Here is a 13,008-nt window from a genome sequence, read left to right on the forward strand (position 1 = left end):
CCTCATTACATGGAATATCACAGAAAAAAAGCCTACTAATTCAGCCCAGTCAAATGGCAGATTCGGTTACTCTGTTGCCAGGACGACGGGAAGATAAGTGACAGGTGATGAAAGCTCCGCTGAGCTGTGTGCTGTTCTGTGCTATTCTGTTCTGATCCGATCCGTTCTGTGAGGAGGAACAGTTTAGGGCCTGTCATGCCAATAGTCCCCCGGACAATCAGCCTTGTTTGCAAAGCGATGATAGAAATAACGTAATTTAGGCTGTAATGATCTCCAAAATTATAATCATTAGGTCATCACACCATTGATATAGCAACGGACGCTAATAGTTTATCGAATCCCATTGTGACGTAGAGGGGGACACTATTTGGCCGGGGGACATTATTTGGCATGACAGGCCCATGGCACTTTTCTTCTGCTTGTTCTGAAGATGTGATGTAATGGTATTGCTACATCACATATATTGTAGCTCTGATGATCCAGTGTCTCTCTGATCGACTGGATTAAAAGTGTCAGATAATAAAACAGGATCATTCTGGCTTTAGAGATAATACCAGCCTTGATCTACCCTCTGACTTGCAAAGTGTATTCACACTTAGAAAATGCCATTAGTGCACACACACATACACACACCTACATACACCTACACACACACACACCTACACACACACACACACACACACACACACACACACACACACACACACACACACACACACACACACACACACACACACACACACACACACACACACACACACACACACACCTACACACACCTACACACACACACACACACACACACACACACACACACACACACACACACACACACACACACACACACACACACACACACACACACACACACACACACATACACACACATTTCTTTTGCTTCTCGGCTATTGTCAATCCTTAACTTTCCCTTAAAACGTATGGTAGTGTGGGGTACTTCAAAGTAATAAGCGGTCCATCTTTGTGAATAATCTCCCAAATGAAGAGTTCTAATGGAGAAGTACAGAGAAAGAGAAAGCCCCAATGAATAGCACTTATCTACCACCTTTAAATAAGGGAGAAAAGTACTAACATATCAAACATGTTCTCACAAAGAGACATCATTTCTCCTGCAGCCAAATTCTTCAGGTTCCTTTTCCCCTTGCTGCTTTGGCCAGTCTAATTATACTCTATCAATTAGAACGGCCCTTATTAATCACCCTACTTCATATGCTAATGAGTCAACTTCACAGAGCCAAGACAAGAGGAGAGACCTCTGTTTTGTAATGGCTGCCCATTCAGCAGAGCCTAGTCGCTGGCCTGCATCCCAAATGTGTGCCCTATGGGCCCTGGTCAAAAGTAGTGCACTTCATAGGGAATAGGGTGACATTTGGGATGCACTCACTGAGAGAACAGCCAGTGGAATGGAACCATACAGCAGAGTTCCAGAGCTATAGATCCACAAATTCCTGTTTTTACTTGCTGTTGTAAATCCTTGTGGAGGTATTGTATGTCTAATGAAATGATGCAGGAGTCTGTAGGATAGGATAAGGTTATTTAGATATGGTGCTATCTCTGGACCTAGGAGTACACGTTTTTCATTGAAGGAACTGATTGGGCACTCAGCTGTTAAATCAGTTGGAACATCCGAGGGAGGAGATAGGCATTATAAACTCGGATTTCTACTAGCCTGTTTCTTTGAACCTGGAGGCATTTGGAGTATTGTCATTCTCTACTTAAGTGGAGAGCCTTTTCCCTTGTCAACGGTAGGCCTAGTATTAGCATCACTTTATTGTGCTTTATTAGAAAATAAAAAGCAAGATCACCACTGCCATCGGTCCCTAGTCATTAGCTAAACATGCAGACCATTCGTTTCCCTCTGTGCAGCACAAGAAGACACTATAACAGCCAATTGAGTAGGCGGTTCATTATCCACCCTTTATTGTGCGGTTTTCAATCCACCGGATCAAACGGCATACCTTGTAAAACAATCATAAAATTTTATTTAGGAATAATGTCTATTTTTAATAGTTCCACCAATGGCTGAAGACATCACTATGTTTAAAGAGGTCCTCAAGACAGTCCAATGGAGCGTGATCTTTCATACTCTTCTCCTGCTATAACAGGCCAGTTGACCATTGATACAGAGAACAGGGACAAAGGTTGGGGAGGAGAGAAGAGATGGACTGCAGTAGTCTGATCATAATAGACCCAGAGGAATGGCTAGTACTCTACAGAAAGGTACAGAGTCAATGTGCAGGGGCACCGGTTAGTCGAGGTAATTGAGGTAATATGTACATGTAGGTAGAGTTAAAGTGACTATGGATGGATAATAAACAGAGAGTAGCAGCAGCGTAAAAGAGGGGTCTGGGTAGCATTTTGATTAGCTGTTCAGGAGTCTTATGGCTTGGGGGTAGAAGCTGTTGAGGAGCCTTTTGGTCCTAGACTTGGCGCTCCGGTACAGCTTGCGTGCGGTAGCAGAGAGAACAGTCTATGACTAGGGTGGAGTCTTTGACAATTTTTATGGCCTTACTCTGACACCGCCTGGTATAGAGGTCCTGGATGGCAGGAAACTGGGCCGTACACACTACCCTCTGTAGTGCCTTGCGGTCTGAAGCCGAGCAGTTGCCATACCAGGCAGTGATGCAACCAGTCAGGTTGCTCTCGATGGTGCAGCTGTAGAACCTTTTGAGGATCTGAGGACCCATGCCAAATCTTTTCAGTCTCCTGAGGGGAATAGGTTTTGTCGTGCGCGCTTCATGACTGTTGTAGTGGGTGGGTCCCAAAGACCCTCCCCATTATTGATTAAGGGGACCTTAAGATTCATATGTTTTGCTGCAGGCCCTATAATAAGATACTGTTGCTATGTGTCTAAAAACTCTGCCACTATACGTTGCACAAGCCATCTATATTAGTCTTTGTGGTTAAGCCCTGGCTGTTGTGAGAGTGTGCTTGCAGGCTAGGTCTGAGTCAGACTGAAACTAGATAAAGAGAAGTAACCAATGTCTGGTTTTGACATTTTGATCTTGTGTGACAGTGGACAATTCTAAGAAATTCAGAGAACCTACTGTACTAGGTTGCCTTATAAGGTAACCTCCGCTTATTGATACACACATACATTGACGTAGCTGATCATACCACTAGGGAGTGATCACATGTATAAAATAAGCTGTGCCCTTAGGTGGGGTGCAGAACTTACTCTGAAACATACATGCTATGTTCCCGTTGTCAACTTTTGTCTGCAATTGCATTAATAAATGAATGATTGATTTACTTAAAGATATTGTTTGATTGCTGATTTCACCAATAAGAAAATGATTGACAAGGAACAAGAAACCAACCCCGACACTGTCTTAGTGTGTTTGGACCATGTTAGTTTGTTGGTGATGTGGACACCAAGGAACTTGAAGCTCTCAACCTGTTCCACTACAGCCCTGTCGATGAGAATGGGGACGTGCTCGGTTCTCATTTTCCTGTAGTCCACAATCATCTCCTTAGTCTTGATCATGTTGAGGGAGACGTTGTTGTCCTGGCACCATACGGCCAGGTCTCTGACCTCCTCCCTATAGGCTGTCTCGTCGTTGTCGGTGATCAGGCCTATCACTGTTATTATGAAGGAAAAATACATCTGTTTAACTTTGTAAACTAAAGGTGTGTTTAGAATTATTTTTGTTGTATTAATGCTATTTAATCTCTCCTCAGACTAATATTATTCTGTTTGTCCTGTGGGTACCTTTGCCACTGTTCCACCCCTTGTGTATTGCGCTGACTTGATGATGGTGTTGGAGTCGTGCCTGGCCATGCAGTCATGAACGAACAGCGAGTACAGAAGGGGACTGAGCACGCACCCATGAGGGGCCCCTGTGTTGAGGATAAAAGTGGCGGATGTGTCGTTCCCTACCCTTACCAACCGGGGATGGCCCGTCAGGAAGTCCAGGATCCAGTTGCAGAGGAAGGTGTTTAGCCCCATGGTCCTTAGCTTAGTGATGAGCTTTGAGGGCACTATGGTGTTGAATGATGAGCTGTAGTCAATGAATAGCATTCTCACATAGGTCCTTTTGTCCAGGTGGGAAAGGGCAGTGTTGAGTTCAATAGAGATCTATGGATCTGTTGGGGCGTTATGCCAATTGGAGTGGGTCTAGGGTTTCTGGGATAATGGTGTTGATGTGAGTACACGGAGTACACATCCTGTTAACCTCTTGAGCCCAGGGGGGGTGCTGTTTCAACTTTGTGAAAATTGGTCTCCAAATTAAACTGCCTCGTACTCAATTCTTGCTCGTACAATATGCATATTATTATTACTATTGGATAGAAAACACTCTCTAGTTTCTAAAACCGTTTGAATTTTGTCTGTGGGTAAAACAGAACTCATTTGGCAGCACACTTTGTGACCAGGAAGTGGAAAGTCTGAAATCTATGTTCTGTTCAAGTGACTGCCTATAAATGGGCATGATACGTATGACTATACGTGCACGTCATACACCTTCACCCGGATGTCAAGAGGAAGTGAGAGGAAAAATGAGTTGATTATCTCTGTCTGACGTTGAATAAGCCCTCTTGGAACAACGTGTCCCCCATTTTCTGTTTTCTGCAAGGCGCGTGTTGGGACCTGTTATTGCCTACTGGAAAGCTGTCGTTATGGGCGAATATGATCTCCGGCTTTGATTTTATTTGATACATGTTACAATATCATCCTAAAGTATGTTTTTTCAATATAGTTTCATTAGATTATTGAAATTTATTCGGGACGTTAGGCGTGTTGCGTTGTTTGACTTTGTTGACGTTGGAGAGCTTAGCGCCGCATGGCCAGTGTGCTTGCTAATTCAAGAGGGAAAAAGAACGTTCTGAATCCAAACAAAGACGGTTCTGGACAAAGGACCCCTTGTACAACATTCTGATAGAAGATCAGCAAAAGTAGGAACCATTTTGTGATGCTATTTCATATATATCTGTTGAACTGTGTACTAGTAGCTTTGCGCTCAGGTTTTGGTTATTCCCTTACCATAACTAAGTCTTATGTCGTAATGAAGATATTTTTAGAATTCTAACACTGCGATTGCATTAAGAACTAATGGATCTATCGTTTCCTATACAACATGTATTTTTTTGTAATGTTTATGAATAGCTATTTGGTCAGAATAGGTGAGAGTCTAATAGAAATATCCGCACATTCTGGGAAAAAGATGCTACGTTAGCACGTTATGCTACGTTGTATAACCATGGATTTCAGCTCTAAATATGCACATTTTCGAACAAAACATAAGTGTATGTATAACCTGATGTTATAGGACTGTCATCTGAGGAAGGTTTATGAAGGTTAGTGAAATTTAATATCTTTTGCTGGTTTATTCGCTAACGCTAACGTGCCTATTACTATCGCTAACGTGCCTTGATGAATGAATGCGGTAGTGTGGTAGGCTATTGTAGTAAGCTAATATAATGCTATATTGTGTTTTCGCTGTAAAACACTTAAGAAATCGGAAATATTGGCTGTATTCACAAGATCTTTGTCTTTCATTTGCTATACACCATGTATTTTTCAGAAATGTTTTATGATGAGTATTTCGGTATGTCACGTTGGTGTCTGTAATTATTCTGGCTGCTTTCGGTGCAATTTCTGATTGTAGCCGCAATGTAAACTATGATTTATACCTGAAATATGCACATTTTTCGAACAAAACATAGATTTATTGTATAACATGTTATAAGACTGTCATCTGATGAAGTTGTTTCTTGGTTTCTTTGGTTTGTTCTAGGTTAGTTTGGTTGATTTTGTGCATGCTACCTGTGCTGTGAAAAATGTCTGTGCTTTTTTCTATTTGTTGGTGAGCTAACATAAATATATATTGTGTTTTCCCTGTAAAACATTTAAAAAATCGGACATGTTGGCTGGATTCACAAGATGTGTATCTTTCATTAGCTGTATTGGACTTGTTAATGTGTGAAAGTTAAATATTTCGAAAAAATATATTTTGAATTTCGCGCTCTGCCTTTTCAGTGGAATGTGGGAGGAGTTCCGCCTGCGGAACCCCAGAGTCAGACAGGTTAATCCATCTGGCCCTGCGGCCTTGTGAATGTTGAACTGTTTAAAGGTCTTACTCACATCGGCTAAGAAGAGTGTGATCACACAGTTGTCCGGAACAGCTTGTGCTCTCATGCATGTCTCAGTGTTACTTGCCTTGAAGTGAGCATAGAAGTAATTTAGGTCATCTGGTAGGTTCGTGTCACTGGGCAGCTCGCGGCTGTGCTTCCCTTTGTAGTCTGTAATAGTTTGCAAGCCCTGCCACATCCGATGAGCGTCGGGGCCGGTGTAGTACAATTCAAAGTTAGTCCTATATTGACGCTTTGCCTGTTTGATGGTTTGTCAGAGGGTATAGCAGGATTTCTTATAAGCTTCCGGATTAGAGTCCTGCTCCTTGAAAGTGGCAGCTCTACCCTTTAGCTCAGTGCGGATGTTGCCTGTAATCCATGGTTTCTGGTTGGGGTATGTACGTACGGTCACTGTTTGGATGACGCCATCGATGCACTTATTGATGAAGCCAGTGACTGATGTGGTGTACTCCTCAATGGCATCAGAAGAAACCCGGAACATATTCCAGTCTGTGCTAGCAAAACAGTCCTGTAGCTTAGAATCTGCTTCATCTGACCACTTTCTTACTGACCGAGTCACTGGTGGTTCCTGCTTTAGTTTTTGCTTTTTAGCAGGATTCAGGAGGATATTATTATGGTCATATTTGCCAAATGGAGGGCGAGGGAGAGCTTTGTACACGTCTCTGTGTGTAGAGTAAAGGTGGTCTAGAGTTTTTTCCCTCTGGTTGTACATTTAACATGCTGGTAGAGATAAGGTAGAACGGATATGAATTTCCCTGCATTAAAGTCCCCGGCCACTAGGAGTGCCGCCTCTGGAAGAGCGTTTTACTGTTTGCTTATGACCGTATACAGCTCATTGAGTGCAGTCTTAGTGCCAGCATCAGTTTGCGGTGGTATATAGACAGCTACGAAAAATATAGATGTAAACTCTCTTGGTAAATATTGTGGTCTACAGCTTATCATGAGATACTCATGAGATACAAAACCTTGAGACTTCCTTATATTTCGTGCACCAGCTGTTGTTTACAAATATACATAGGCCTGCCGCCCCTTGTCTTACCAGAGGCCGCTGTTCTATCCTGCCGAAAAAGCTTAAAACCTGCCAGCTGAATGTTAATCATGTCATCGTTCAGCCACGACTCGGTGAAACATATGATATTACAGTTTTTAATGTCCCGTTGGTAGGATATACGTGCTCGTAGTTCGTCTATTTTGTTATCGATTATCTCCGTCTTTTCCTCCTGCGAATGATTGGGATGAGGGCCTTGTCTAGTGTCTGGAGTAAATCCTTCCCGTCCGACTCATTGAAGAAGAAGGATTCCTCCAGTACGGGAGTAGTCGCTGCCCTGATATCAAGAATGTCACGCCCTGGCCTTAGTTATCTTTGTTTTCTTTATTATTTTAGTTAGGTCAGGGTGTGACATGGGGGATGTATGTGTTTTGTATAGTCTAGGGGTTTTGTATGTTTATGGGGCAGTGTCTAGTCTAGGTGTTTGTATGTCTATGGCTGCCTAGATTGGTTCTCAATTAGAGGCAGCTGTTGATCATTGTCTCTGATTGGGAACCATATTTAGGCAGCCATATTCATTGGGTATTTCGTGGGTTATTCTCTATGTCTATGTCATTACGTAAGTTGCCTGTGTCTGCACTTGTCGTAGTATAGCTTCACGTTCGTTTGTTGTTTTGTAAGTCTGTTTAAGTATTCTTCGTTACGTTATAATAAATAGAAGAATGTATTTATATCACGCTGCGCCTTGGTCCTCCTCTCTTCCACCATACGACGATCGTGACAAAGAAGCTCTTTTCGGTCATAAGACACGGTGGCAGAAACATTATGGCAGAAACATTATGTTCAAAATACGTTACAAATAACGTGAAAAAACATACATAATAGCACAATTGGTTCCGGGATTGTAAAACGGCAGCCGTCTCCTTCGGCGCCATTATAATGGACCAATATGACATCTCACAGTCTGTCTGACACCATCATATGAGGGTGAATCATTAAAAACATGATCACTATGGCTGAAGACAAGTTCAAAAACATTTGATGTGACTGTTTTATGTAATGTATCAATTAATTTCCCTTTCTTTTACCAGGTACAGTACACAAACCACCTGGCCATGCCAGGAAGGAGGAACAGATGCAGCCTTTGAGACATAATAGTCATAACAGAAGATATCTCCATTTACACCAGTCACGCAACAACTACATAACAAGGCTGGGTTTCTGTACAGCACTCTGAGATATCAGCTGAGGTAAGGCAATATAAATACATTTGATTTGATTTGATTGTTCTGTAATGTATTGATACAGACTATACAACATTATACAATGTATGGACCAGGATTGTGGCTTCCCTGTAGGATACTGTGAGACGTACTGTACAGCATAGTGGAGGAAAGCATTGTTATGATTATAGCTGCATATTAAATCAGGATAATCTGATTGTTTTGCAGACACGAGCACTAGATGAACGTCACACAATGTACCACTTCCTCCAGATCACACCGGGTCCAACATAACTACAACGAGACTGGTCTTTTATGAAATAGCCAATGGGCTTGTTGTCATTCAATGTTCTATTATTGAAATTAAAGGTCTAACGGATGTATGTGTCTAAACTAATGTCCTATGTGTCATTTAAAGGTCATTTTACTCAAAGGACTGTGTTAGCTACAGCACATACACACAGTGGATAAAACATTAGAAACAGCTTCCTAATATTGAGTTGCCTCAATTCATCAGGGCACGGACTCTACAAGGTGTCGAAAGCGCTCCACAGGGATGCTGGCCCATGTTGACAACGCTTCCCATGGTTGTGTCAAGTTGGCTGGATGTCCTTTGGGTGGGGGACCATTCTTGATACACACGGGGAAACTGTTGAGACTGAAAAACCCAACAGTGTTGCAGTTCTTGACACACTCAAACTTGTGCGCCTGGCACCTACTACCATACCCTGTTCAAAGGCACTTAAATCTTTTGTCTTGCCCATTCACCCTCTGAATGGCACACATACACAATCCATGTCTCAATTCTCTCAAGGCTTAAAAATCCTTCTTCACCCTGTCTCCTCTGCTTCATCTACACTGATTGAAGTGGAGTTAACAAGTGACATCAATAAGGGATCATAGCTTTCACCTGGATTCACCTGGTCAGTCTATGTCATGGAATGTTTTGTACTCTCAGTGTTTGTCTTTATTACAGGAAGTAATTTATGTATGCATGTCTATGTACATGTACCGTACATGATGTGTGTAGGTGGCCCATGTTCTTTCCTCTGCCCTCTATATGTGGGCGGAAGCGTGTAATTATTATTCACGAGCGAGCGAGCGAGCGAGAGAGCGAGAGAGAGAGAGAGAGAGAGAGAGAGAGAGAGAGAGAGAGAGAGAGAGAGAGAGAGAGAGAGAGAGAGAGAGAGAGAGAGAGAGAGAGAGAGAGAGAGAGAGAGAGAGAGAGAGAGAGAGAGAGAGAGAGAAAGGGTCCTCAGATTCTCTCCTGATTTCAGTCGGATGAAAAATTTGCAAACACAAAAGCAGGACGTTTTCTCGCTTAAAGAGATAGTTCTCCCAAATTACTAAATTACATATTGGTTTCCGTACCGTGTAAGCAGTCTATGGACAAGGTATGACAGCAATCCATGCTTTGGTTTAGTTTCCCTTTCCACATGCTAATGTTTTAGCATTCGTGGCACAAATCCCATTCAAGTCTTGGGACCGTTATCATAGTTTTTCGCTGCATCAGGTTAAAACGTTAGCATGTGGATGTGCCAGAGAAACTCAACCAACTCATGGATTGCTGTCATACCTTGTCCATAGACTGCTTACAGGGAAAGGAAACCAATGTGTCATTTTGTATTTCGAGTGAACTATCCCTCAACCAAAAATGCTAAATGCGTCTCTTTGTGAGGGGAAAGGAATCGTCCCAGAGGATGAGGACCGTCTGAGGCAGCAGGGAACATGATTGATGAGTGAAATTGGTCTTCTATGGAGTCTGCCTTTGTCTCTTTAGGGGATAATAAACTGTAATCAGATAGCCGTAAACTGCAAATAGTTTGCTTGACCTCGAGACCACTATGGACGATGGGTGTGATGCATTGACATGTAACAGCTCTTAATATATCTTGCTACAGTGGTTTTCCCTGGTGTTTTCTCTTCAGGGTTCAGCCATGAGGGCAAGACTGAGTAGAGTAGATCTTTTTGTAATCATTGTGTCATTGATTGAATGCACCTGTACTATAGGTTTTCCATCAAGACTGTCCAAGTTGTTACTGCACATCAACGTTAGCGGTGGAGGCGGCGGCGGCAAGCGATCTCTATTCTGTCACACCCCTCCCTCTAAAGATAAGGAACGTTCAGTTTAAGCTTTAATATTTCAACAGTCTTAGTTAAGAAAAAGTGATGAAGTGGCTCTGTGCAAATTCTACTACTTAGAAATTAAGAGGGCCAGCTGACAGCACAGAGGTATTGAACCCACAACCCTGACAACAAAGTTCACAACTACTGTCTTAGCAGAACATGTGTGTTTGGTAGTGACAACACAACAACAGATAGTAAGAGATTTACCATTACCATGTATATATATAACAACTATGGATAAATGTCAGCATTCTGACATATTTCTAATGAGATGTCTGCAGCAACATAATCCCATCAACATTTTCTCCCTGAATGTACACCTCAGATATGTGTTTTTTTCAAATCAAAACGTATTCTTCATTTCAGCCAAGAAGAAGATCTGTAGCTCATATGCAAACAACTATTGTGGCCATCCCCGAAATAGACGACGAACACGACACAGCTGCACAATAGCAATGATTATTAAATTCGCTCTCCCACAAAGAATGAACTCTGCCTCGCTGACAGACAAAACAACATGAACATTCATCAATGCCAATAAAAACACAATGCAAGTTATCCCCAATGGCCCAGCATGGAGCACATGTGACCTGCAGAGGAATGTTTCTTACCTGTAACAGATAGTTCTGTAGTTCTTCTCACCACGAAGCTGCCAAACTGTAATTCACACGTGTAATTTCCAATGTCATCTTCACGCACCTCCCGGATAGAGAGAGTATCTCTTCTCCTTACAATGCTTTGTCTCCACTGCTTTGGCTTGCATTCCTTCAATTAAAATAGAGAGAAGGAACATGAATGTAAAACAACACGAAGAAACAGAAAAGCAGTATACAGTTGGACTTAGATTACACTTTTTACAACATACAATGTAGACATGTAGAAAAAATGGACGCCTGACGAAATGCATCGAACCATTCCAAACTTCAAACATCTGTTTGATCACAAATCCTTTCTCATCTTGTATTTAGTGTTGTTGTAATGAGTTCCTGTTTTTGGCAAGACGAGTGATCTATTATACAACATTATATCACTAAGTTCCCACTAGAAGAACAATGTATGGGGTTGAAGCAGTTAATTTTGGTGGGAATAAACCCAGAGGAGGAACGAGGCCCTTGGAAAAGGGAACTTGTGCCACACAAACTCATTCACCCACAGCAGGAAAACTGGAATACCGTGGGTTGGTTCCACCTGCGCTCGCGGGTCTCCCAGAATTCAATCAGCTCCGCTTCCAGAGACAGAGCAAATAACTAGAATATTCTAGGGCCACAGTCATTATCCATGTTTTAATTTGATTCACTGGGAAACTGAAGAAGCACTGTGGCCATCTAATCTAATCCGACATTCATATAGTTTTGATGAATTGGCCCCTGGCCTCCGTCGGCTACTCCGTCAGTCTGCTGTTACACTGTGGGCAGGCGGCTGGGGCCGGTGAGGGCCACTGGTCGACTCAGATAGCCAGACTTCTGACTCTGAGGACCCCCTCCAGACGGTTTGAGTCTCATGAAAAACAAATGACATCTCAGGGGGTGCTCTGCAGAGTGGCTGTGAGTTATGGGTGGATAAATCTACCTACTGTCATCAAGCAAGCACATAGGCTGCTAGACAATACATACAAGTATGCTTAGACTAAAATAATAATATATAAAAAAAAAAAAAATGTATCTCTCATTTTTTCATACAGTTTTGATTATATGCTGATAAATATAAGTATCACATTTGATAAAAGACGCATAGCAGCGGTTTCCCAGACACATACTAGGCCTAATCCTGGGCCAAAAAGCAGGCTCAGTGGAGAACTGCCTTCATTTGTATCCTTGAAACTGCCTCTATAGCATTCAATCTGAAATAAATTACATACATAATGTTATAGTGGACTCTTACCTTGTACCATACTATCTCTGGCTCCTTCCCCGGCTGTACATAATCCTCAATGTCCGGACAGGTGATATCTTTACTTTTGCTTAACTCTGCCTTCTCGAAGTACCTCATTTTGGAGTTGTAGCAGAGGTCTGTGTCGTTCTCCGCCACTGTCAGTGACATGGACACTTTCATACAATATGTGGAATTCCTGCAAAACACAAGTGAACAAATCAATAAGTTTAATCATTTTTGCAGAACATTCTTCTCTCACGCCACTATCACTATATGTTGACAGGTATTGATACAGTATACATTTGATGAAACTGTAATAAACTGTAATAAAGCCCTTTTGTGGGGAAAAAGTAATTCTGCTTGGCTGGGCCTGGCTCCCCAGTGGGAGGGCGTATGGCTGTGCCCCTGCCTAGTCATGGGAAATCCATAGATTAGGGCCAAATGAATGTATTTCAATTGACTGATTTCCTTATATATACTGCAACTCAGTAAAAGTCGTTTATATTTTGGTCCAGTATACCTTTGGAAAGTAAATGCAGATACTTTTCTAACGGATATAAACATTCTTAACTCATTAAGCTTTTAGAGTCAGCCCTACTTGTTTGATCTAAACCATTGACACTCAGATACAGTGAGCCATCTGGTTTGGGGGGAGAATATGGGAAAGTTTGACATTCTACTCTCTCGTCA

At 42.2% G+C, this 13,008-nt stretch overlaps 1 protein-coding gene across 1 annotated transcript in view; it reads right to left on the reverse strand.

Annotated features, from left to right (window-relative positions):
- The window catches only part of LOC120050855 (interleukin-1 receptor accessory protein-like 1), an 838,450-nt gene that overhangs the window by 800,795 nt on the left and 24,647 nt on the right, over window positions 1-13,008 (reverse strand). Inside the window, exons 2-3 of the mRNA XM_038997383.1 lie at window positions 12,328-12,514; window positions 11,058-11,211 (exon numbers count right to left, since the gene is read on the reverse strand). Of these exons, the coding sequence (XP_038853311.1) occupies window positions 11,058-11,211; window positions 12,328-12,514 (341 nt within the window). The remainder of the gene's footprint in view (window positions 1-11,057; window positions 11,212-12,327; window positions 12,515-13,008) is intronic.

This window comes from Salvelinus namaycush, chromosome 7 (assembly GCF_016432855.1).
Source record: "Salvelinus namaycush isolate Seneca chromosome 7, SaNama_1.0, whole genome shotgun sequence".
Classification (NCBI taxonomy): Eukaryota; Metazoa; Chordata; class Actinopteri; order Salmoniformes; family Salmonidae; genus Salvelinus; species Salvelinus namaycush.